The sequence below is a fragment of the Triturus cristatus genome, chromosome 9 (assembly GCF_964204655.1).
Source record: "Triturus cristatus chromosome 9, aTriCri1.1, whole genome shotgun sequence".
Taxonomy (NCBI): domain Eukaryota; kingdom Metazoa; phylum Chordata; class Amphibia; order Caudata; family Salamandridae; genus Triturus; species Triturus cristatus.
This window is the reverse complement of record NC_140592.1, coordinates 739,871,911-739,899,525: the sequence shown is the minus strand read 5'-3', so window position 1 is coordinate 739,899,525 and position 27,615 is coordinate 739,871,911. Positions and strand designations below refer to the sequence as shown.

Sequence of the window (27,615 nt, the reverse complement as noted above, 5' to 3'; positions counted from 1 at the left end):
TAAACGTAAATAAATTCGGTACAATAACACTAAAGTAAAAACACACAGACTCATTACAAGCGTGCAAAGGTGAAATTCCTCATTGCTACCCAAGTACAATGTTACTGACTTAATAAAACAATGATTATTGTCTCAGACTTCATTATAGAATCAGTTGACAAATCAAAACACCTGAGGGCCATATGCACAAAGCTTTATTTACTGCAAATCTATTTCAGTGCACGGATATATATCCCCTTGTGCTATGGATAATGTTATGCACTTTTACCAACACCTCATGCATATGAAAATCTGCAGGGCATAAACCATACATACAGATCAGTATAGTGTATTTATTTCAACTATAAACAGAGTGAATCATTACTGTCATATGCTAAAACTGTTGATAAGGACAGCATAACAGCTCGGTCAAAAAAAGAGGAGGTTGTGAGGAACACAGTCTGATATCTTGAAAGGGTTTATACAGAACACTAAAGACCGTTTATTGCCAGACCAAAACAGCTTGTCACACCTCACCGTGGAAAACCAAACGAAGTATGTATGGCTGAATATGAAGCCAGTGTCACGGAAACCAACATGTTACATGCATCAACTGTTTTAATACCACAGAGTTTTACAAAACAGTCTTTTTTATTGATTTATCAAGGATTTTGTCATTCCATAATGATTAAGAAAAAAAAAAGTCCCACTGTTCAAGAAATATTACAGAAATAACATGGTTGCCAAAACTGTGTTTACCACAGAATGGCATCTTCCGAAATGTTATTTTGCTGCAATTAAAAACTATTTTTTTCAAATACAAAAACAGTTTGACTACAAAGATTATACAATAAAGTAATCGTTCTCTGATTCGTTTACAACGGTCATCTCCTTGACAGTGGTTTGTTTGCATGTCCCATTAACCATAGCAGTGTGTCGTATTAAACGCTTCAACCCACCCAACTAAAACTTTTTGGAGAAAAAACAAAAAAAAAATGCTCCATTACATTTACATTCAACTGCTGCTGGGTAAAATAGCTCAGCAGATAAGATACAGTCAATGATTGAGGTTTTTCACACAGCTCTAGTATTAAATATACAATCAGGTTGCGAATTATAATATTTACCCAGAACCTTTCATTTCCCACCACCACCAATAACTCCAAAGCAAGGGTTTCAAACGTCGGCGAGCAAAGATTAGAATAAAAATCGACCAAGCCACTGTTTGCCTTATAAAGAGGTCCCTGTATGAAATGTCACCACTGGAGACCAAGGATGAACATGACAAGAGGGGAGGCGTCAGACTTGTCAATCTGTCCCTGCATTGGGAATTCTGATCTGCCTGCTCCATCACATCCCAGATGGGGCCCCCGAAAATGGGTCTAGAAGGGACAGGGAATCAGGGCTATCAAGCAAGGAACATATTTTCATCATTCACGTCACTTGAGTGACCCGTCAAGTAATCCAAAGAGGTAGAAACTAGTCGCACAGTCGTTCGTAAGAACAATTACACCCTCTCCTCGTGTCTACAAAGATAACCTATTTCTATACATCGTGAGACAAGATACATCGGTATGTTCTGTTTACAAAAATCAACAGTGAGAGAAAACGCATGTACAGCATCTTCCAATACCCAAAGATCCCGTTGAGGTTCCCCGCTTGTTGCAGGTTTCGTTTTAGCGCTTGGTGATACGCAGAGATTTCACAGCTCCGATTAGAGGACGCACCAGACGGGGTGTGCCGCGTTGTCAGCCACAAATATCGTAGCATACAGCAACACCCAACCAACTAGGCCACCCGGCCACAGAACATAAGTGGGTGTTCGCAAACTCGAACAGAAACGGCCTCGTGGAGGCAAGGAGCGCTGCCAGAACCATTGCAGAAATCTAAGAATAACCGAAAACTCCACACCCAAGAACACCTCGGCGAAGTAAAATAAAGGGCACAGAAATCTCTGCAGAGCTGCGGAACGAGCCCTGCCCGCCCCGCCGGCCCTGCTATTGTCTACTCGGAAGCAGAACAGGTGAGGCAGGAGAGAGCCGGAAAAGCAGGTCCGGATCCAGGTGGACCCGCCCCTGACGGCCCTGGCGCTCCAAAACACGGCCGCGGCTCTGGCCACTCACCAGAGATTTAATGCGCTTCCACAAGGCCGCCGTCATCGGGAGCTGCTCGAAGGGGGTCGCCTCTCTTCACATGGCTGCTGTCCGCGTTGGTTCCACACTCACCGATCGCTCACCGAACAAAGTTACTTCCCTTTCCTCGGGTCAGAAGGCGGGCCAGCCCCTCCCTGTGACAGGGAGGTAGGCAGGGAGGGCTCGTGTTTCAAAGCTTCCTGTGGTTATCGGCACGTAGGTACAAAAACGCACAGCCTAGACATGAGACGAATCTACACAACAAACAATAAAATTAAATTAAAAAACACCCGACAGGCTTCACAAGAGCACTCCGGCTGACTGCAAAAAACGCACTTAGACAGGGAAGTAGCACGGCTACAGAAACCTGCCAAACCCTTTCCCGTGAGACCCTGGGAGCTCCTTCACTCCTGAGCAACCTCTCTTAATACAAGACAACTTTGCTAGCCAACTGCCAAAAGCAAACAAGGCCGCACAACTTCAAGATAGCCAGTACCCTGCCCTTAAACACTTCAGATATCTAGATACAGAGAAAAAAATGCGAACAAAACTGCTCTTTAAAGAAACCTGGGCAGAGGACATAAAACACAAGGCAATCTATGGTCTTTTCATTGACATAGTATTTGCATTTTTCAAATTTAATCCCCACTAACACACATCTGAATAGCATCCGTTAGCCCTTCACAAGAACTTTGGGAGTTTCATGTTGCAAGCCCTTTTCGACGATTATTCATCAACTAACAAGCAGCCCCTCTGCTGTCCAGTGTCACAGGTCCACTTCCAGCTTTTGAGGGCCCTCACCATAAATCTATCTTTAGTAAATGATAAAGTCATGAACAGCACGACAGTTCCGAGACCTAGACCACGTGGTCAATACATGTGGCAAGTACCGCCCGTGGTCTCTGGAAACGTAGGAACCAGACACTACTGTGAGCGGACTTGATGTCATGAACCTACAGGCTATACTTCACATTTCAGGAAAAACGATAGTGACTAGCCAAACCTTACACTTTTCCCTTAGAAAGGCTAGTGTTGAACATTTTTGACAGTTAGCAAAACAAAACGTTTGGCGTTGGTCTTTCACTTTCCTAAGAATCCAGTGCAAAATTAATGCACGTGCTTTAGAAACTCATCATACAAATATACTCTATGAGACAAACACCATCAACTACACTAAGAAGTGGTTAATGCTCAAAGTGCTACATCGTTTACAATTCCACTGTTAATTACCCGTAATCAGAAGTTCTAAAAGTTTCTACTCCTACAGCCCCAACCATAAAGAGCGCCAAACTGTTCTCTTTGGGTCTGGTCTAAAGACAGTTTTAGCTTCATCAGCCTCTGCTTTCAAGCGAGAGAGAGAAAAAAAAAGAGTGAGTGAGTATGTATGTGTGTGTGTACACTCGCTCACCCAGGACAATGGGTCAGACCTCTTCAGGCATTAGCAAATTGATTGAGCACTTCCGCCTAAAAACAGTCTACCATAAGTGCCATGGTTGTTCTACCAATGTCTGCTTTCACTTCTGTTTTCATTTTTTTTTTTTTTTTTTAATTATTTTTGCGATGGGCCATTTCTCTAACTTTTTTCCTGCAAACATAAGGACCCCAAATTGGCAGCACATTCACTTATTTTTATAACTTTTAATTCCAATTGCATTTGTTCGAAAAAATAAATAATTAAAACCAGCATTTGAAAGCAATTAACTCGTCTTTCTGGCCTATAGGGTTTGCCACTGTGTCTGTTCTCTGTAGCATCAGCACAATAACAAGCATTTGCAATGCAATAGGTCTCGCATTACTGAAAGTTTGAGCTGTTTGCATTGCAAATGATAATGCGACGCCAGCCAATAGCTCAAACTTTCAGTAATGCAAGACCTATTGCATTGCAAATGCTTGTTAGCCTTTACAAGCGCCTCCCTCAGGTAGTGTACCTACTTTCAGTGGTCCAGGAATTTTACATCAAATCTCAGCTTCTGGTCGCTCCCGTGAGGCAGTTATAGAGCCAAGTAGTGTAAGTTCAACACATTTTAAAGGGCCTGCTTTAAAGTGCCCTGCTGAGCCTGACGACAGCAGTGATCTCACACGTAGCAGCTTTGGCCAGCAGAGACTCCCACCTAAAGCAGTGTGCGACCATTTTGATGTAACTCCCACCTAAAGCAAAACGTCTAGTTTCTGCCAATTTCACAGCAGCACAAGTTCACCAAGGCGGAGGGATGCAAAGCGGTATCACTTTACCTTTGTCCCGTTGATAATATTATAATAAATGACACAAAACAGTTGTGTAGCTTGGTAGAAAAACTCTGTCCCAACGTTATTATTAATGAACAGCGACGGAAAGTAGCTAAAACTATATTTTCTGGACTATTTATATATCGATTACGACCAGTGGCGTAGCAAGGTGCCAAGGACCTTACTGCAAACAAGGACTAGACTTCTGGCTGGGGTGAAACACAGCAAAAACCCGGCTTCAATGGGCCCTCGGTGTTGCAGGGCCCCTCATTACAGTGGTTTGTTACCGCATATTTTTTATTTCCTTTTATTCTTCCACCTTGCCTCTTTCTCCTGGTCTCTCTTCCCTGAGTTCTCGCTCTTGGTTATGCAAGTTATTCAAATAATATTGCACCATTCAATTATTTTCTGTACATCATGTTTGCGAATTCGCTTTCGAAACCACGTAAACAGAACTAAACGTCAAACGCCCAACTAATTGACTCACAGGGGGTCAGAAAAACAGGTTAGAATGGTTGCAGTGCTTTTCTTAGAGGCATAGGTGATGCCTGCGAAGGTGAGACCCTAGGGCAACCCCTCTTGTATAGTTCCTGCTCTTGTTTAGGTGGTTCCTAGGTCTGTATCCGGGTACCTTTACTATACAACTCCCTTGCTGTGCCAGGAGCTTTTCTTGACAGAGTAGCCTCGATTTCCGCGGGGCTCTCGAGAACGATCAGAAGGGAACTATTGAGTGAGGAAATGTAGATGGGCCATGCCAAGCCCTCTGGTGACACTTAAGGGGGTACGCAATAGGTGTATCTATAAGTCGGCAGCGTGATTTCCTGTAAAGCAGGACACGTTCCCTGGTCAGAGCTGGTTGCTGCACCTACCCCGTGTTTGTTATCAGTGCGCCCTTCGCTGGGCAGCGAAGCTAGGATAGAAAGGCTTTGTTTTATCCCGTTATCCAGCACGCCGTGGCACTTTATTCTTTTCAACGGGCCTAGTTAATTAAAGATGGTAACTCAGCGTGGGATGTTTGTAGCTGGAGCAGTTTTCCTTCCTGGTAATCGGTGCTCGACTAGTCGTGGCAAGACTCGTGCGCCCACCTGGTAGTGAGCCTGCGCATGCTCGCACCTCTCTACCACCTTGTGGCTTAAGCCAAGTCGGTTAACATTGCAATCCCCTCTCCAGCTCTGCCTTTACCGCTTGCCACAAGACTTACCTGCTGCTCTTTCCTGCTGTTCTTCCCGGCCCAGGGGAGTCGCAATGCTGTTCCCTGCTTTTGCCGCCAAGCTGGTGACGCCGGTTCGTGGGGACTTCATTAACCATTATCCATCATCCCCCTCGTGGAGCACGGCCACCCACGTCAGAGCCTGGAGGAGGCTGGGCTGGGCAACCTTTCTGACATCTTGCCTCCTAGAGTTACTGACTTGGAATTATACTGACAAACGAAGGTACTGTGTATTGTGTAGCCCTCAGTAATTTACTGTCTTGTTGTTGTACTAATAACTGGAGGCTAATACAAAATGGAAAAACGAAAGAGTGGCGGGCACACTAGATGCGTTTTTGGTAAGGGCACAGTCACTATTGCCTCATGAGATAGAATTAACTGAGCGACGTCTCTCCCTGGATCCATCTATATTTCCGAATCATCATCCAGCGGGCATTCAGTTAGTTGGAACAGGGGACCGCGTTCATGATGATCTGTCCATTAATTCTACTAATGCCTCACCTACACCCTGCCCTTCCCCCTTCTATATTAGATCCAAAATCACTTACACCAGTGGTTCCAGGCAGAGTTAATAGGAACAGGGTCCTGAATAATGTGGGAACACGAAAAACGGAAGCACCGCCGGCAAAAAGAAAAATGGGGTACCTGTAAAAAAAAAATCTACGCCGATGAAGGACACTCAAACAGTTGACTGCCCAGACATAGTCCACAACGAGATTATGTGCCAACTAAAAAGTAGCTCCGTTGGTACGCAGACTGACATAGATTATAGATGCACTAACACCAAAGATGCCACTAATGAAATTGACGCGGTCTTTAACAAATCAAATTTAGGTGTGACACTAACCCATGTCCAAGATCTGCTTGAGAAAAATTTTATACAGCTTTGGGATAAATTGAATCAACTGGAAACGGTCATAAAAAACTTAGAATACAACATGGCGGATAGAAAAATAGACTAGCCTAAAAGGGAAGACAATGGGAAAGAGGTGGTAATATTGGGGGGTGATTTCAATCGCAAAGTTAAACCTGTGGTTGGATTCGAAAACCTATTTGATGAAGAAGACTTGGCTAATAATATCCCCCTATTGGAAAGCACCCCGGCAGTACCCTGCTGTTGCGCCGTTACTAAGATTGGTCTCGGGCAGGGTCTACGAGCCTGCAATGGTCGACTGCCCTCTGATAGCCCACATGCCCCCACATTTAGCAGAAGCCATTCAAAGAGCTGCATAGACTACATATTAGTTTCAATCGAACTCTGGCCAATGGTTCATGATCTAGTAGTCGATGCTAGAACTGAGAGCGATCACTACCCCCCTATGTTTGACACTGGCGGTACATCTCTTTCAGTTAGTTGTTTCTGAGGGGCACAGAACTCGATAGCAGTAATATAGAGCCATTAATAAGCAATAATCGTAGAGCTCTGAAATGGCCTTCGATAGGGGGAAATAAAGCAGCAATTAAGCAGATTTACGATATCTTTGCAAAAATGGTTTCCCCGTATGTAAACCTACCCGTCTCAGAGATCCCAATTGTGGAAATTCACCATAGATTGGTAAAATACCTGGTACCTATATTAAGCAAGATTCCCAAGAAAAGCAAAAATAGGATTTCTGAAGCTAGCAAGTTGAGCAGTCCTTGGTACAATAAAGAATGTCGTAATGCAAAAAAGGAGCTCATCTTGGTATCGAAAACTAAAAATATAGTGGCCTTAAGGGATAAAAGGGCTCAATATAAGGTATTGCGAAGTCAAACTAGAAATGAGTGGGAGGACAACATTTGGACCAAATTAATTATTGCAGTAAAAGCAAAAGATCAATTCGGCTTTTGGCGCTTAATATCGAAGGGCAATAAGAATGGGAGATGTAGTAAAGATTTATTTTTAGACGCAAATATTTGGGTAAAACACCTTTCCTGTCTTTATTCTACATCTAGTAATGATATAGATTATTGCCCACAAGATTATGAAATAGGTGCAAGCGCTGCCAGCTATCATTTAGTCTGGAAGAAACAATGGCAGAAATAGATATAGTAAAATTGGGTAAGTCTCCTGGTCCCAATAAGATACCTGGTGACTTATGGAAACAGGACAAGGAGGTTTGGGGCCCTTATATCAATTTGTTGTGTAACTCTGTTGCCTCAGGTGCACCTATACCAGAAACATGGAAAGGGGCAGAGATCACAACTATTTTTAAAAAGGGTGACCGCCATGACCCCTCACACTATCGACCAATTAGTCTAATAGACGTTTTACAGAAGATATACGCTAGGCAAATTTTAAACAAATTTATTGACTGGATTGAGTAACACAATATTTTATCTCAAAAGCAGGCAGGCTTTAGAACAAAGACTAGCACAACTGATCAGGTCTTTAAATTTCTTTGCATAGCCTGGAAATATACAATATTCAGCAAGGGTCACTTATATATCGCCTTTGTGGATTTAAAGGCAGCTTTTGACCTCATCCCCAGAAATCTCCTCTGGAAGTCCTTAAAAAGCCAGGGGGTACCGGGAGAGATTCTCCAGCAGATAATAAGATTGCATGAAGACAACTTTGCAAGGGTTAGATGGGGTCCAATGGGCGAACTCACGGATCCTATTCAGGTAAAAAGAGGTGTAAGGCAGGGATATGTGTTGGCCCCTACCTTATTCTCATTATATGTCAACGACATCCCTTAATATCTTCTGGGTTGTGATCATGATTCTCCTAAGCTAGGGGGGGGCGCCTGTACCGGCACTCCTTTTTGCTGATACGATTTTAATTTCTCAAACCCCTAAAGGCCTACAAAGTTTAATAAACTCTTTTGGGATATACTGTGAGGCTAAGGGCCTAGAAATAAATTATAGTAAAACTAAATATATGGCAGTTAATCCACACAAAACTTTTAGAAAAAATGTAACTGTCAACAAACAGAAAATAGAATATGTGCATGATTTTAATTATTTAGGTATTACCTTGGACCCTAAAATGACTTGGAGACCACAGTTAGAAAAAAGTAAAACCATACTACTCCAAAACTCTCTCCCAATAATAAGAAAAGTTGAGTAGTTTGTCTAAAGTGGTCTCACCCGCTCTTGAAGTATATAAATACAGGGCACAAACGGCATCATTGTACGGGACAGAACTGTGGGGCCCCGTGACGAATGATCTATTCAAGGTGGGTGAAAATAAATTTGAGGAAACTATTAAGCCTCCCGATCCGTACACCGTTAACCCCAATTGTAATGGACCTAAATTTCCACCGCATAGACGATCAGGCAAACCTTAGGCCACTATTGTTTTGGGCCCGCCTGTGGTCTACAGAGGAACTTATTCATTATAGAGAGGGGCTTGTGGAAATTTTAAAGCTTAAAGGAGGTACTGAGTTGACTTGGTTGAAGCATATACACGACTTTTTTTTTAATTGGGTCTTAAGCACTTCTGGAAGGACCCTTCTGGTCTGACTACAGCTTCAAAGAAGCTTCTAAAGCAATCTTTTTGGTCCTTTATACATGATTCTTCGTCACATTCTTCTAATGTGGGCTCATTGACAACACAATTCCTCCTAATGAAAACAATCTGGAAGTTTGAGCCATTCCTAGACGAAATACAGCCGCAGTTAGCTAAATCCCTATATTTGAAATTTCGGTATGGCGTCCTACAAATAAATGTAAACAGTGAAATGGACGCCAGGCCATGGGGAGGTGGGCAGATGTGTTTTATGGGATACAGGCTCAATAGAAAATGAATTGCATCTTTTATTCTTCTGCCCAGCTTATATACAATGTAGGAGGAAATGGATTAAACCCATTTGTCAGCTTTTTGGCACTAGATCTTGCCATGAGGCAGAAAGAATACTACGAACGGACACCACGCAAACAGTGGTTTTTAGTGTCAGTAGGTACCTGTTCGGTGTAAGCCTAATAAGGAAAAGGGAAGGCTTGAAATTTTAGGTTGCTATACTTGAAATAGAACGAATTTTGCACATGTATTTTATGGTTATGAAATGTATAATTAGCTTTAGACTAGTTTTCATACCAGCTAACGAAAAAGCGTCCTTTTTACACATTATCCTAGAGGTATACATTAAACTGAACTGTATAGTTGAATTTTGTTCTGGAAGCCTGAAATGTAATAATCCTCAAACCTATTTTTTAAACCTATTTTTTTTAAAAACTAAAATGCCAAATAGTGAAATTTTATATATATTTATTATTTTAATGTTAAAGACTGGTCGATTACTCTACGGAGTGTTCAGTGTGTCCGGCGGTACTGTGCGCCAAGCTTGTTATGATATGATGTTGATCTTTTGTATTGTACTTTTATAAATTGTTAAACTTTTATGTTTTTTTACCGAAATAAAGCTCGATTGAATCCCCTCTCCCTGTCCGCTCCATGTTAAAAATTGGTGGGGGGGGGGGGGGGGGGGGGGTGTCTCAGAGGCACCCAAACCCCATCTATACTCCTGTCCTAACTATGAATGCACAGCCCCATAGGCGCCAGACTTCTTGTCGCCATAGCCACCGCCAGCATCAAGCCCTTTACATAGCAGCTTGTGAGAACCAAAAGGCCTCTCCGAGTATTAAGGACAAAAATAAACAAGCGCGACCAGTTGTGGGACAGACAGAAGATGTGCACGCAGGGACTGCCTTTGCTGGCGGCGAAAAAAAAGTCCCCAGTGTATCACGCCGCCAGTAAAGCATCCAATCTCAGCGTGCACATCTTCTGTCTCGTTTGTCTCCACGCGTACACACTGGAATCTTATCGATTCCAAAAGGCCTCTGCATGGCAGAGCAGCGCAGCGCATGCGCTGCTTTCCCCAGGCCGAGACCTAAAAAAGAGAAGCTAAAAGTGTCTATGACCTCAATGCACACATACACAGAAAGCTGCTGGTGACCTAGCCTTTGCGCATTCACTTGTATATAGAATGACGCAGGAGACACTTTTTGGGATTGTATTTCTTGTTCCAAGATGGCAAACCACCTGGAGCGGTAAATGAAACAATACTTCAGCAAAAGCGTTTATTTTTAAAAAAGGGAGCGACCTAGCAGCAAATGGCAGCTAACAGGCTCATCTCCCCAAAATAATAAATAAAAAATCACGTTGGGATAGGAGAGTTGGGGGTGCAGAAATAAGCATGACTTGGTGGAGCACGAAAAAAAGGTTGAGAGTTGGGAAGCGGCAATGAAAGTGCAGGGTGCGGATATCTGGGTGGGAAGCAGCACACAAGGGAATGAGCTAGAACATCATGCACTCACGGAGTGCGTAAATTGAGAGTAAAAAGTTCACCGAATGTGAGCAGTGGAAGGATACAAGTCAACTATCAAAAGGATGGTAAAGAAACTATGCTCCAGAGAAAGGAAGAAGAGGAACGAATGTCATCTAACAAGAAGCAAGCAAATGAGTCACAATGAAGTCAAGCAATGGTAAGCAGTGGTCTGGCTCTAACCCTACTAAGTTTTTTTATGGTCCACAAGAAGAATAGTTAACAGACAATGGAAATCAGTCTAAGCAAAACCTAAAATAATCATGGGCTTCGCGAGGCTGCACCTTTTTTCTCTACCAATGCTCATTTTTTCATGCAAATTGTGGGTGCCATGCTTCTCGACAACTATTCCAGTTAAAATTGGCAGAGCACACACTGAATGAGGGCAAACACCACTGATCGCTGTGTGTTCCAGTGCCAGCAGGCAGCAGTGGGACCTAGTTAGGATTATTCATGGGAACCAGCCAGGAACCAAGTTGTGATAAGGAAAATTGCCAAACTTTAATTCCAAATGATTCACACTCTGGCAGCAAGTAGGTCATTGAATGACTGCTTCAGGTGTCCATTTTATATTGTCTTGACAAACTAGTTCTCCTCTTTTGGTAAGAGTAGGTAATAGCCTCTGAACGCCTCTTAGGGAGGTATTGGATTAATACCAATGGCCAGATCCAGGAAGGCATTTTCTGATCACTGTTCAGTTGCTCAAGCTTTACAAAAGTACTGTATAAGGTGATGAACATCAAACTAAAGTATCGGCAAAGCCAAGAGATCTGGCATTGGCTGCCAGCCTTTTGGGTTCATCAGAGCTTTTTATTTTTTGTGCAAAACTTTATCTTTTAGGAAACTTCCAGGTCCTCATTCTAAAAAGGATACCGCAGTGGCTAAAAGTAAACCGAATTCATTTTTTGTCTCATAAAGCACACATTGCCATATTAGTGACTGGAACTTCTGGAAGTTACTGTGTGTGTGGATGTGCTCCTTGTGAAAAGGCAGAATGCCATGGCTCAGTGAAGTTAGCCTAGAGATGAAGTATGTTTATCCACTACCCCATGCTGTAGCAGGCAGAAGAAAAATGTTAATGACACTAAGACCAATGGGTGAAGAGGGCTGACCAAAAATCCCTATAGGTACGCATACCTATATATATATTTTTAAGAAAAGCAAAAGGTCATGGCTACCACTAGACCTAAACAAGCATTGACAAAGTAAACAACTCTCGCCTACAAGAGCCCCTGGATTTGGCAATGTTTTGTAGCCATGCTGAAAAGAATGATTAAAACTAATTTTATAAAGAGCTATGATGTGGCAAGTGCTAATGTGTCTTTTCTAAAAAATACATTACTGCTGGATGAGTCATAGCACTTTCAATTTTTTTTTGGTCCAAGCCAGTTGTCTGGTTTGCTTAAGACATCTTGGGAACATTCAGAAAGCTTCTGTGAGAATGCATTTCGCCAGTTGCTTACCATTGGCGTTGTGGAATGTAACTTACATTTTCTGGATTTCTATTTGATGGCTTTATTTGTTTTAGGATGTCCAGTGCAAGCTCTTCCCTCCAAAGGACTAAAACCTTTTCACACCACCTCTCCTTGTATTCTTCCATGAGTGCTCCTTTTTGTAAACAGGCCTGTGAATCTTGTTCTGATGTTGTAACATTTGCTGTGCAATTAAAGGCAGAGGTTAAACGTCAGTCTCTGTATTATGAGAGAACTTGGTCTTTACTTTTCTTTCTCTGACTTCAAAGTGAGAGGATTTATGTGACAATCTTTCTGGATACCGTGGCTAGCACACGGCAATATCTAAATTAACTAGGCAAATATTTCAGAGTATATCAGAATTAGGATAGCACACATTAAGCAAATCTTTTGTTAATTCTGAAGTGTGTTAGAAACATAGACTTTAAGCAAAACAAATCATTACACTGGGTAATAACATTTCCAAACATTACTATTTGTGCAGTCTACAGTTTTATTAGTAAAACTATATGTCTGCGCAAATGTAATGGTAATTTCAAAGGAAAGTATGTTATCTGTAATGGCAGTGTGCTCCCACACCTTGAGTACTCCACTCTGAGCGATTCCACTCTCTGACACCCCTCTCTGACACTCCACTCTGTGGAATCGCTCAGAGTGGAGTGTCAGAGTGTGGAATCGCTCACTCTGAGCCACACTCCACTCTGAGCCACACTCCACTCTGAGCCACACTCCATTCTGACACTAACTTTTAGCCATGCTGAACAGCAGCCACGCTGGCGTACAACATGGATAAAACACATTGCCAAAGACAATAGCTCTTGCATAGGCGAGACCTATTGGCATTCCTAATGCTGGTTAGCAGCGTGGTTCCCCATAGACAAAGATGAAGAGTTGGCTGGAGAGAAGCATGCGGGTGGGAGGGACGACAGTGGCTGGGACAGCACACAGACAATGTAGGGTGGGCAGAAGGGCCTAGGGTTTGAGGGCTGGGACAGGTAAAAGACCCCAGGAGGGCCGAACTTTAGGGCTCGGGGCAGACTGGCAGGAGTGCGATCTTTATCACACATGTCCCATTACCAATCATATCTTTACCACAAAATTGCGTGGTAAAGACATGCGTTGTAAAGGCATGCATGGGAAAAATGCTGTTGTGGTTAAGACCGCGTGGTTCAGGCATGCATTGTTGAGGGAAGTGTAGTTCGATCACACTAGCTAATCAGAGAGGCTATTTCAGACCCCTTATATAATTAGATTGCTGCCATAATTTGTCGCCACATTACATGGAACAAAGCGGACAAGTGGATTTTGCTACAAGACAAGTAGATTTATGAAGCAACCTACCCCATGGACAAGTAGATATTTTATTAAATGCCACACCACTGCAATTAATGTGAAAATGTTAGGCACAGCTACAGATTATTGCTAAAAGTCAACACGGTTTATTTCTAAGCAAAAAACTCAAAATGTTAAGTGCTCTGAAGGTGATTACTCCGTGAAGTGACAAAACCATGAAACATGTATCTACAGGTTATACTATCAACTAAGACGTCACAGCAGGAGGTTTTATCACATTTTTAATTAAATAAACTCAGTATTTGTTGAAATGGAATCGCCAAGTCTTGCTACAATGGTGTCAGTGGTTTGGAAGGTCATCATCAGGACTATTTACAATGCAAGCACAGCAAGTAACGGGCCAGTGGGGTTCAGAAAAGAAGGAAGTGGTAACCATCACAAGTACCAATTATTTGGGAGAAACTTCAGCAGAAGTCAGAACGCTTAAAGCCCACCAGGAGCAGTGCCAATGTCCTACGCAGAAATAGTCTGTACTCAAAGAACATAATATTTCAATGAAACTAATAATAATTTCAAAACTTATATAACACACACTACCATTTTTCTGCCCTATAAACATGGTCAATGGTGGTTATTACCAAGCTAAATAGTCCTCACGATTTGCCAGACAGTTCACCATTCTTCCCACTTTTTGAGAAGCACTCCCAGTAAATCTTTTCATTTCTTGGCAAAATGAGAGTTTACATTTAATATAGTATTTTTAGTAACAGTATCTGTAATCTTTCAGAATGCCCTGCAGATACTGTCTGTAAGGTTCCCGCTTAAAAAGTAGGGGTGGGCGGAATTTGCGTAATCGCGTTACGCAAATCTCCGCGAAACGGTAAAAAATCTCCGCGAACACGCAGAAACTCCGCGAACACGCGGAATTGCTTGTTCGCGATACTTTTTTCCTGTTCGCGATCGCTATTTGCGTGCTCGGGGTGAAATATCCCGCGAACACGCTTATTGAGAACGCGAACAAGCAAAAAATTTTGCGAAGTCGCGGAACGCAGCTTTTTGGGCAATTTTGCGTTCTCCGCGGAACGCGAAATTACCCAAATTTCGCAAATTCCGCGAACGGAACGGAATTTACCGCCCAGGCCTATTAAAAAGGTAATAAAAACGTTTAAAAAAAACGCAGATTCAAATATGTGACTTACAGGTAGATGCATTGGTGCACTTATCTTACAGGTTACACCAATGAAAAAGCACAACATGAACGTTGCTCTAATCCATACCTATACTTTAACATATAATGAGACCAAGAGGGCACATATACACATTATCTACATACTAACATAAGAGGCAAGACTGAAAGATTTGGGACCTCGAATAGGGGCATATTAGAATTATGGTGGTACAGATAATACTGCACCTGTAATCTTGAATAGTATTCCCTTTTTGAAGGGCAGGGGTGAAAGGAAGGCTGGATGGTTCTGCCATTATACATAACCTGCTCCACTTCTCAAGTTGACAATTGGTTTTGCGCAGAGACGATAATAAAAGGAGAGAATAATATGGATGGGAATGCAAGATAAAAGCAGGAATTCTAAAATCGTAGGATGAGATGTACCAATCCCGTTACTGAGCGGAAGTTACTGGGGTGTATGAAAAAGAAGTGCATATAGTGAGACAGAAAAAAACGGTTATAATGGAAAACTACTTAGAAATGTTAATGGAAAATCAAGGCTGCATGACAGTAAGCCATTTGTAGCTCACGGATGGCCTCGAGATAGTTTGACAAAGAAAGTAATGGAAGACGCTAGCTTGTTCACTGCCAGATTGGACATCCTGTGCCCCTGGTCAACTTCTGCTTGGCTCTCTACATTAACAACAAGATTTGGCAAAGCCGATACATTTCCACTTACTGGCTTTTCCAAATGCTTTTTGCAGCTGCTATGAAAAACAAAACCAAAAAGAAAAGAAAAGAAAACAAGCATTTACAATGCAATGGTCTCGGCATTGGTAAAGTTAGAGCTATTGGCATTGCTCATGACATTATTTTTATTTATGTTTTTGTTTTTAACCCCTTCGATGCTGCGCAGATTCCGCCGCTGTGCTGACGGAATCTTGCGCGGGCGTGGTCATGACGGAATGGTTCCGTCATGAGCACAGCTCAACCGTGGGTCATGACGGAACCATTCCGTCATGAGCACCGAAGGGGTTAAAACATTTAACCCCTTCGCTGCTGCGGACATTCCGCTGCAGCGCTGGGGGGGGCAGGGGGGCAGCGCGGCGGGCCTGTGCTCATGACGGAGCCGCTCCGTCATGAGCCAGAGTTGAGCTGTGCTCATGACGGAACGGTTCCGTCATGACTCCGCCCATTTGCGTTGTCCCCTCGCACAGGCGGGGAAACAGCGCCGCGCAGGCGGAGCGGCCGCCAACAGGATTGTCATGACGGAACCGTTCCGTCATGAGCACACGCCAACCGTGGCTCATGACGGAACGGTTCCGTCATGAGCAGGGAAGGGGTTAAATAAACGGCATTGTCATGAGCCATGCCAATAGCTCTAACTTTAACAATGCCGAGACCGTTGCATTGTAAATGCTTGTTATTATTAAGTGCTGCTCTGGTTCTGATCCAGACTTGTCTCAATGAATTGTGATTTTATAGCTTTTATTGCTGAATGAAATGTTTGTTTTATCATTGTTCTACTGATCTTGCTGTGTTTTATAGATTTTATCTGAAATAAACAATGAGTTGATAAAACAAATATTCAGCGATAGTGAATTGTGTTTTCAATGATGTTATTTGTTAGCAAGGCAGCAACTCACTAATATTACTGCACCCAATATCCGTGACACCTTTCTGTTTCCCATATGTGAGGTCCTGTTTTGATTTAAAATAAACTGTTTATGTATCTTGCATGAAACAATAAAACCAATTTTATCGCTGCAAAATATCTAATATACGCTCACACATCACACACATTAAAAAGAAATGAAAGAAAACAAAATTTACAACAATCTGTTTAAGAATTATTCAAGGTAATCAGGGCAAGACTGTGCAGAACAGATCTGACTATCGGTGGGGTTGGGGCTCTGAAAGCCTGGGCCCTGGGCCAAGGCACACTTTGCCCCTGTCTTAAAACGTCTCTGCCTGGTTGCTCCTCAAAACATTGGCCCCAGTAAAGTGGGCTCTGTGGAGGGTGGTATGTATTTCTTTCACCCCCATAGCGGAAACTCAAATAAAGTACACAATGCGCATGAACTAAAAACAGCAGAGAACAGCCCTGTGTTAGCACGCTGATCTTTACAGTTGATGGATATGTCAGAAGCAAGGTTCAAATTCGAAGGAACCAATCCCCAACCAGGTTTAGCATTTAGCAAGGCATTCACAGCAACGGCAAACCTCTTGCATCTTGACTCACTGTGAGTGAAGCAGTGTGTATTCTTTTCAGCACCTATCAGAGTTTCATTTATTCATACAACAAACAGCAAGAAAGAAAATCGCCCGTTTGCCGGAATCAGGCACACGTGGGTTGTGGAAAGGGGCTGGTGTTTTGTTCTGTTATCTTAGGAGCAGGGAGCCTGTCTCCAGACTGTGGAAACCCCTCATGATGGAAGGTCTGCGACAAGGAAGTAAAGCTGGAGTAATCAACGGACCAGTAAATTCTCCAAATATTTTAAAAAAATAACCGGGCGCAGAGGAAGTAGAATTTATGCTAAGAGAGACCATGTCAGATATGGCTCTGTGCATTCATTAATTAACGTGTGGAAACATTATGCTTGAACTGGTAGATAAATAGGACGTACAAAGTGTGCTGGTTTACTATGACAGCAATCGGGTGCTCCTCTGCGCCAAACCAAAGGTTTCCCGAAAGATGCTCGAATGCCGAAAATAGTGTTTTCTCACCTCTTTGAAAGAATTCATAAAATTGCGCACAATGCCATGGTAGAGTGCTCCTTTCCTAATCTAGCATTAGCAGGAAGCAACATGCAGCTGTTTGTCGGCCTTATCTCGGAGAACAGCGCGCGCTGATTTGTTCACTTCTTTTTCACTGGTGAGTGAAGACGTGTCAGAGGAAAGCTCGTGGTGTAGACTTGGAAACGGTCTCAAAAGCTGATGAGTGACGACATGCACGCTGAGGGCCTTGAAGCCTGAGTACTGCTGATGAGCAATCAGTAACTGTGGTGTGGGGTTTGACTAATCTTTTTGGATCGCCCCTGTGGTCGAAAGCAAAGGCATTTCTGCCTCTCTCCGTTTGTAACAAACAGCGAGCAGCATCCGGGTCCTCACGCAGAGGCCTCCTATGCTCAAGAGAACCCTCGCAGAGGCAGTGCGTAACAAGTAGCTTCAACGCGTCTCACAGGAATAATTTATTTTGTATTTGTACCTAGAAGTGGAGTTAAGAATATTCGCTGGAGAGAGTCGGTCTTTTTACGAACAAGGAGATCAGGTGAGGGAGCAACGCCGGGACACCACCGCCTTTCTCCGAGGCAGAGAAGAACTGCCTCGGAGAAACGCAGCCTCGGTTTCGGATTCGGGGGCGTGTTTCTTTTTCTCTCCTCTTGCCATTGGCTGGAGGAGAGAAAAACACGCCCTGCGAAAAGCAACGAAAAAACACGCCCCCCGATCCGAAAAGGACGGGGCTTCAACGGAGTGACTGGACCTCTTCTCCAGTGGCTGGCCAGCATTTAAGAGGCCAGCCAATGGAGAACAGGAGAGAAGAGGGGCGGGTGCAAGTCCCTCTTCTCAAAGTCACTCAAAGTCATTAAATCTCGGAGCGAGACTGCGCAAGCGCAGCCATCGCTAGCCGAGACCTAAAAAATTACAATAAGGGCTTCCAGTACTACGATATTTAATTTTTTTTTTTTACATTTCCGTTTGTATTTATCCATATCTATTTTTTGCTCATTTTTCCGGTCTTTCTCCATTTTTATTTGGTGTTTACTGTATGAATGAAGCTGCAATGTGCAGATTTCAACACATTTAACTGATAAATGTATATACTCATAGTAATGCCTGACAGGTTTTGGCTATATACATTACAATAGTCATCTAAAAACATTTGCATTGTAGAATAGCAAAAACAGCTGCATATCTGCACTTATTTAAGCTTAATTAGAAAATATTTTGATCTTCTCAATTTTTTTCATAACTCCAATATTTTCCGGTCTGTATTAAAAAAAAAACCAGTAAAAATGGTTAAGTGGGAGTCCTAGTTATGATACAACTGGCACACATGTAATTCTATAAGCATGCACATGCGTAATAACATATGTGAGTGCAAGTGTCGCCAAGCATGCACATGTCTACTGAATGACGTTGGCAACAATTTATATTTACCAATCCAAGATGGTGAATGCCACTTGGCACAGTAAATAAAATAAAAATAATAGATTACCCTAAATCAAATTTCAGTATGAAGAGTGGCAAAGCAGCAAAAGGGAGCTGCCGGACACTCCCACAAATGTTACGGAAAAAAAGTTTACATTTTAAAGGACTATGTGGGTTGGGCAAGTCAGCCAATCAAAAGAAAGGTATGAAGGCTAAGCTCCAATGGAGAGACAAACACAAGAGGAAGGCAAGCCTTTGAGTAAGAAGCAAGCGAACGAGTGACAAAGCAAAATAATGTTAAGCAAGCCGACTGTTCGATTTTTGGTATGGTCGCCAGGAAGCGTTTGCCTATAGACAACTAAAAGCGGTCTTGTCGGCAAAACCTAATCAATAATATTTTGCTTAAAAACATTTTGGCTGTGGGCCATCTTCTTAATGTCACTCAAATTAGGTACCGCTCAGGCACTCTGGTGGCTTGTCCTCCCTTATGCCCTCAGCGTCCATCAGGCAGAAACAGTTCTCCATTATCCACCAATCGTTTTCACCCAGGCTTTCTTTAATCCTCAGAGGAAGGTCAAAGCATATTCAATCCGCCACATGTGCGATTCTATGTCAGGGCCAGAGGGGAGGATTATACTTTGCTCTCTTCACTTTAATAAACTCAGCAGCCATTTCAAAGATGCAAGAAAAACAAGCATTTGCAATGCAATAGGTCTCGTATTGACACGATTTTGAGCTATTGGCATTGTGACTGACAATGCCTTCTATTTATGTTTTGGGTTTTAAAACAAATACAAGGCATTGTTATTTTCAATACTAATAGCTTAAAATCGTCCGGTTTGATAACTGCATTGAAGCCGGTGGACACCTGTACCTAGCGCTGGGACACCTCTAGTGAGGTCTCCCCACACCGCACTGATTAGAGGCATGACCCTCGTTCTAATTCCAGCTGCATTAGCCTCCCCATAACTTAAGACCAAAGTAATCTCATCAAATTCATACAGTATATTCTTCCCCCGTCCAACCGGCTACTCACTTACTTTCCGGTCCTCCTGTTGCTGATTAGCCAGCTTTCCCGAGCATGAATATAGTGTTGCTGATCAGCGTGTGCTGGGTTCTGGAAGTGTGGCCCTTACGTGACTTGCTAACAGACTAGCCCCAGAAAGCACAACATGGTGATGAAGACCTGCGGAGCGACATGTGGGTGTACCCAGAGTGACTGCCTTCTGGGACAGGCAGGGAAGTGCATGTAAATCACCAAAGAAGAAAGCATCTAGTTACCATTAGAGGAAGTGCCCATTTTGTGAAAGAGGTTGACACAGGTCACCCTTTCTATCTATCCCCTATGTACCCCACTATCTGGTCATCCAGGCCCCATAAAGGAAGGGCTCAGGAACCCCTTTAGTCACACTTTTGTCAAGGTGCATCCCTCTCGAGAAACCTGATCCCCCGTCTGCTCCTTCCTCCCATCTGGTGGTGTGTGAGGACATCCAGTCACATTTTTGTGTATTTACAGCTACATCTGCTATGTTGAGTAGAACCATGAGGGATATATAATCAAAAAATAAAATTTCGGATAGCTCTTCTGTGTGAAAATATGTTTGGAGGCCAGCTCACCCTTGAGGCCCCACAGTCTCTAGTTCCCTACCGTGGAGAAGTTCCAGTGGTGTGTGTTTGTGGCATCAGCACGTACACAGCAGGAAGGAGAAGAGCAGCAGAGCAGCAAATGGCAAGGAGTGTCCTTCCTTCTTCACTTCTAAAGGTAGGGGGCCGCCTGGCAAAGTTCGCTCATGTTTGGAGCACTATTACCTCCAATGCTTGGGTGTGACAGACGATTCAGGGTTTTCAAATGGAGCTCTATCATTCACCTCATCAAGACAAACCCCCTAAGGCCCATTCAGTTTTCCTTTCAGAAGGCTTCTCTGACAGACGCAGAGGGGACCTACTTGTAGGAAAAAAAGGGGCTATCTGCCCCACCTGTGCTCACCATTGAGGTTTTATCAGCAACTTTTTCCTAGTCGACAAAGCAGACTTGGGTCAGAGACTGGTTATAAATCTCCGTGAATTCAACGAGTGGATGGTATACTGCCACTACAAAATGGAGTGTATTCACCTCCTGTGGGACATTTTACACCCCTCGGATTGGATGGTACGCCTCTACTTGAAGGATGCACACCTTGCAATCCCAATTTTTCCTCCACATCGGAGATTTCTGCAATTCACTTGGCGAAACCAAACGTACGAGTTTTCCACTTTGCCCTTCGGTCTCTTGTCCGACCCTTGGTGCTTCACCAAAGTTCTCAAAACTGTGGTGGAGTATCTTTGAGCGCAAGGGGTGCATCTCATCATCTATTTGGACGACATGCTCTTGATGGCTCAATGACCTCCCAGACTGGTACTCCAGCTGCAGTTGGCGGTCACACTAACAAGATCCAGGGTTTGTGATCAACGACAAAAAAGTCTCTTCTGGTGCCCTTTTGGAAAGCTACCTTCTTGGGGTTCATGATAGACTCCTCCAAGCGCGTTTTGAGTCTCCCCACTTCGGAAGGTGACGATTCGGCACAAGTTGCAGAAGACTCTGGCCAAAACTTATGTCATTGCAGCAAATCACCCGGCTTGGACTTCTGCCTCAATTCAAGCGATCTTACCTGGGTCCCTAAATTTCTAGGTTCTAAAGTGCCGTAAGGCCGTCCATTTGCAGAGGCGTCTTACGTATTCCCTAAGAGTCTCACTGTCCCCAGAAGTGAGGGACGAGATCTGATGGTGGCTGGCCCATATGGAGGCCTGGAATGGGAGGGAGATTTTCAGCTCTACCCCAGACCTGATCATAAAGTCAGGTACCAGCAGGCCAGGATGGGGCACTCTATGTGTAGATTTATCCACAGGAGGTTTGTGGTCTCCTCAGGAACCTAAGTTGCATATCAACTGTCAAGAGCACCTTGCAGGCTATTTTGGGATTCAGTGTCGGATCAGAAACAGGATCCAGTTCAGTGTTCTGTTAAAGATGGACAACATATCGGCAGTATTGTCTGGACTATCTGATTTCGGTTACGGCCGAGTAGCTACCGGGCCTGGAGAACCAAGTGGCAGATTGGCACTCATACCACTTTCGGGACTCCAGCCTCTGGAAGCTTCACCCGGAGGTCTTGGCGATTCTTAAGCAGGCGTGGGGTCCTTTCTCCATCGACCTGTTTGCGTCCAGACTGGACCATCAACTTCGCAGTTTTGTCAATTGGCATACAGATGCTCAGGCAGGGGCCACAGAAGCATTCCCCCAGGACTGGAGCCAGGAGAAAGGGTACAATTTTCCCCCATTTGCCATAATCACTCAAACCTCTGCCCTGCTCAGACGTCAGCACACAGTGGTGATGGGGACACCCATTTGGAAATCTCAAGTTTGGTTTCAGATTCTTCTGGCACTATCTTGGAATTTTCCAATCCTTGTTCCCCAATTTCCGACTCTCCTCCTAGATCCAGATCAGAAGCCTCATCAAATGGTCTTTGGACGGATCCCAGTCCCTGATGGTGTGGCGGATTACAAGGGGAGATAGTCAGTTCCAGGTCTTTCGCGAAAAGCTAAGGAACTCCTCTCTAAGGCCTGGAGTGATAGCATGGCTAAGCGGCACAGATCGCGTGGACCATATGGACCCGTTGGTGCCTGAGATGGGGTTTTGATCCCGTGGTTGCCGATGTAGTACAGGTTCTCAATTTCTTGGCTTCCTTGGTCTCGGTTGGACTGGCTTACCGCTTCATAAATACCTTCAAGTCCGCCATATTGTCGGGCCATGGTCTGGTAGACGGTGCTCCAATGGGAGAACATCCTTTGATTTGTCACTTCCTTCAAGGCATCAGTCTCTCACTTGCACCGGAAGAGCGATACTCCGTCCTTTGAGATTTCAATCAGATCCTCGCGGAAGGAGCTATCAGCCAAATTGACCATGCTCGTGTCTGATTTCTTGCAGAAGAGAGTCAGATGTCCGGGCTTTGGACATAGACAATAGATCTTTTTGTCCTTCGGGCGTATCTTTCACAGTCAGTCACCGAACTAAATATCACACCAGGACCATTTCTTACCCTTCTTTCCCTTAGATGCCAAACTTGTGTGGTGCAGTGTCTTAAAGCTTACGAAGCTATGTCAGAGGAGTTTCGTCCTCCAGGGGAGCGTCAGCTCCTGATTGTCCTTAAGACACCACACAAGGCAGTCTCCTCGCCTAAAATTGCCCGCTGGTTACGGTGGATAATACAGGAAGCAGTCATTGATCTGAAGATTTTTTGGGAACATTCGCCCAGGGGTATTATTGCCTCGAAAGCATTCATCTAGGGGCTCGGCTAGAGGATATCATAAATGCAGCCAACTGGACTTTGGACTCGACATTTACGTGTTTCTATTTCAAGCCGGCGCTTGATATGACCCATCTGGTGGTAAGCAAGCATTAAACAAGCATAATCCTCACCTCCTCCACATCCTCCCCAAGTCCTGACATAGAATGTAACATTTCCTAGCTATCGTAACAAAGTTTCAATTCTAATAACGCAGAGGCGAGGAAAATTCCCACCCAGAATTTATAGCCTGTTACCGCAAGTGATTAGTAAGTACAATATTTCTGCTGCTGTTCTTGATGGAAAGTGATGTCCTTATTCTGGTTTGCTACTGTTCACAGTGTGCATTGAAAGTTGTAATATATTTCAAGAGCTTCTCTCAACCATTGGCTATGCAATGTCGTATTTTGTGAACCTGTCTGTAGCTTGCAGTTGGTAGGATGTATTGGTCTCATTGCTCGTTTCTTTTGCCTAGGAGGGGAGTGGAGTAAACAGGGGGCATAGATTCAGAAACTCAGCATGACTCGCACAACGGAAAAGGAAAGACGTGTGGAGGACTATATGGGAGCTGAGAGGCTCCTGATTGAATCGGACATGAACTTGATCCTCATCGACTGTTGAACTGTTATTCCCATATTTCTTGAGTTTTATTTTTTTTCAATGCATCTTTGAAATGGCTGCTGTTTATTAGAACGAAGAGAGCAAAACATTATTCTCGCCTCCGCACCCTTAAAAGAAACTTTCTGTTATAACAGCTAGGACATTTTACATTCAATATACCAATATAACTAGGCTAAATTGGATTAGAAAACCTTTAATAATAATAATATGTAAGGGAGAAATATATATATATATATATATATATATATATATATATATATATATATAAAATGATTGTATTTTTTTTTTTAAAACAAAAAAACACTTCTGATACTCTATATCAAATCCAAATATTCTGACAACTTTCAAGCAAAGACCATTCAAATTCCTACAACGGCATTAAATCTAGCACGACTATTCTAGCAATTGCAAAGGAGAGGGGAGAGAGATGCTCCATCTTCAGCCTGCGCTTAAAAAAATAAAATTCAAGTACACAAACACACAAAGTTCGAGTTTTTGATTTGTTTGCTCAACCAGAAATACACTTCTGGTTTTAACAGTCTGCAGCCATTCCATTGCATTTTCATCACGGTATTGGTCCCTCTCTTGCCTTTTCAATGCTTGAACATGTATCCAAAGTGCTTCAAGTACAGAACCCCCTGCTAATTTTTTTATAGTATTTCTGGAACCTGAATGCAAAGGGTGTCCTTAACAGGTGCGTTTAAAATACCAAAAAGGAATCTAGCTCAGTCAGCAGTCTTTCAAACTGACGTGCATTGCAAAGACCAGAGAGGTCTTATTTACAGTATTGTCTAGCGGACTCATGTGCGTGCAAGTTCATTCTGATTTGTGTTCTATCACTCTGTTTTCGTGCTTGATTGAATACTGTATGCGGTCAAAATTAGATTGTAAAGGTCACTTAATTTTGAAACATGCTGGTAAAACTTGCCTAATAACTATTTCTCTCCAGCACTAACGGTGGATTGAACATTCCTATTCAATCAGTGCATAGAACAGTAATGACAGTCCTACCACCGCTGGGTGATCCACGTCTACATGGAATTACTTCAATTAACAAGCACTGGCAAAGGCAATAGGTCTTGTCTGGTTTATTTATTGGCTTGTTGATGCTTTTTCTCAGTGCCGTTAAGCACTGGCCAAAAACAGAAGAAGGAAAAAAAAAAAAAGGAGCTGCTCGTGGCCATGCAATTCTGTGGAACCGTGCATGTGTCACCACGTACTGCAGAACGAGGATACTTACCGATCTAAGATGATGGACGCCACGTGGATCGATAAAGAAATTAAATTTAAGCTGCGTAAAAGCACTTTTAGGAATACGAAGCAACTGGCAGAAAATGGCAGCTGCTAAACCCTCCAAAAAATGTAAATATTAAAATTTTTATTTAAAGAACAGAGAGCGGTGGGAAAGCAACAAAGGATTACATGGTGGAGCAATGGAAAAGGGTGAAGCAGCAGATGCATTTTGGAATGCAGAGTGGCCTGGAAGCACATGGCGACTGCCAGGCCTGCCAAATTATGAAATTGAAAGCATTTAATTTAACGGACCAAGAGGGGCAGAGGAGCGGTTTGGGAGACAAATAAATGTGAAGCAACTGCGGGGGGGGGGGGGGGGGGGGGGGGAGATTCCGATTGAAGCAGCCCACAATAAAGACGTGCACTCACACGGAGTGCTTAAACAAAAAGAAAAACCAAGTTCCCTAAATGTGAGGGGTGGAGGACTATGAATCAACCAACCAAAAGGATGGTAAAGAGGTAATGCTAAAGGGGAGGCACAAATACAAGAATGGGAAAGCAAGCCACTAAATAAAAACAAGCATTGGCATAGCCAATAGGTCTCGCCTTTGGGACCTTATAAGTGTTTAGCTAACCAACAGTTGCATAACTAAATACTTATAAGGTCCTAAAAGCGAGACCTATTGGCTATGCAAGCGGCCGTGCGGCCGCGAAAGTGAAAGTAATTGCGGTAAAGCGCGGCGCGCGCGCCTGCGCACGTGCACTGTAGCTCTATGCTGGCCTGGTAGCACTTTTTGGAGCCCTCTCAATAAGTCTGGCCAGACCAGCGCATGTGCTGGGTCAGGCGAGACCTAATAAAGCAAATGAACGTGACTATAAAACCAACCAATGGGCGGGCTTTAAGCTACTACGTTTTTGGTATGGTCCACAAGAGGTCTAACACAAACAGATAGCTATAAGCCGCTGGTAGGTGATGCCTAAAAAGGGCACTTCGTGCACTGTATTCCAGCTCTTTTGGCCAATTTTACAGGCTGAACAAATGGTTTGAATCTCAACTCCTTAGCCAATCAAACTGGCTGGAATGCAAACTGGTGTACCATTTGAGAGGTATTTTCTAAAACTCAAATAATGTGGCAGAATAGAAACAGCTACATAAATAGCAATAGTGTTCAAGATACATTTTAACAAATAATATCGTTAATAAACAAGCACTACAGAAGCATAAGCAACCATGTTATATAAATTACCAGAGGAAAATAGCAGCAAACTTGCCTTCAAATGCTTGCATGCAATTCTTCTTTCAGTTTAACAAAAAAATATAATAGGTGTAATACAATAGGTCCCTTTCAACAAGTGAAAGGAAAAAAGGCACCCAATGCAAGGTGGTAAGCAGGGACGAACAGAAACTGTTACTCTAATATTTTTGGCAGTATTTGAAGGTCAAGGTGTTGTAACGTTAAATAGAGCTGTTGCAGGGATTAGTTCCAATTCTAATGTCTTTGTAAATTAAATTTCTCTTTCAAACAAGAAACACAAAAAGAGCTTGAAATGACCTTTTTACGTAGGACACAGCCAAGACCACACAAAGCGTATCTTTGACCAAGCTTCGATATCACCCTTGAAGAGTGAATCAAATCTATCACACCACTGGATGACCAACATATGGCTAAGTAGTTGATCAAACCTGAAAACAAGGACCTAGTTATAGCCTGGTAACAGCAGAATGGTAAGTTAACCAATTGAACTGTAAAATGTTTCGGAGTCCACTACTAATACACAATTCAGAATATGATTATGTCCTTTCTCTCGGGTCGCTCCCAGGCAGTTCATCTCTCCGGATTCTCTACTCCCGCTTGTCCAGTTTCCTGTGGAGTTCCCCAAGGCTCCTCTCTTTCTCCTCTTCTTTTTAATCTTTACATCTATCCTCTTATTACTTCTCTTCTCGATCTGGGGGTCTCAGTGTATAACTACGCAGATGACCTCCAGCTCGTTTTTGATCTTTCCTCCTCTTCTATGTCTTTTTCCAAGTTCCGTTCTACTTTGGTTTTCATTTCTGAGTGGATGAGCGCAAATCATCTTAAGCTAAACCCGGATAACACAGAGTTGGTCTTGACGGGTGGCTCATCCAGTCCGTGGTCCTCTGCTTTTTGGCCCCCTGCCTTAGGTCCCTCTCCCACACCAGTTTCTTCTGTTAGGACCTTAGGCATTAAGGTTAGTCAGGATCTTTCAATGCACGCCCAAGTTAGTTCTGTTGTTTCTTCCGGTTTTCTTTCTCTTCGGCTTATCCGAAAAATATCTCGTTTTTTTTCTTTTGAAGCTCTTAAAATCATTATCTCGCCTCTGATTACCTCCCGTCTTGATTACGGGAACAGCCTGTATGGGGGCATACCAGCCTATGAAACACGTCGCCTACAAGCAATTCAGAATCAGGCTGCCCGTCTTATTCTTCATTTTCCTCGCACTCATCACATTTCCCCTGTACTTAAGTCTCTCCACTGGCTCCCTGTTCATCAGCGATCCCTTTTTAAGCTGGGTTGCTTGGTTTTCCTGGCTCTTGCTCGTT

The 27,615-nt window shown here is 43.3% G+C and overlaps 1 protein-coding gene across 18 annotated transcripts in view; it reads right to left on the bottom strand.

Moving 5' to 3' along the window:
• Positions 1-27,615, bottom strand: part of MARK2 (microtubule affinity regulating kinase 2) — a 662,301-nt gene that overhangs the window by 558,305 nt on the left and 76,381 nt on the right. For 5 of the 18 annotated variants that reach the window (XM_085625991.1, XM_085625996.1, XM_085625998.1 and 2 more), the window contains exon 1: positions 2,103-2,238. The exons of 12 other annotated variants lie outside the window; for them this stretch is intronic. In XM_085625991.1, coding sequence (XP_085482117.1) covers positions 2,103-2,138 — 36 coding nt within the window. In that variant the 5' untranslated portion in view covers positions 2,139-2,238. Of the gene's footprint in view, positions 1-2,102; positions 2,241-27,615 lie in introns of those variants that run through there. One more of the 18 variants, XM_085625994.1, reaches the window with a different exon arrangement.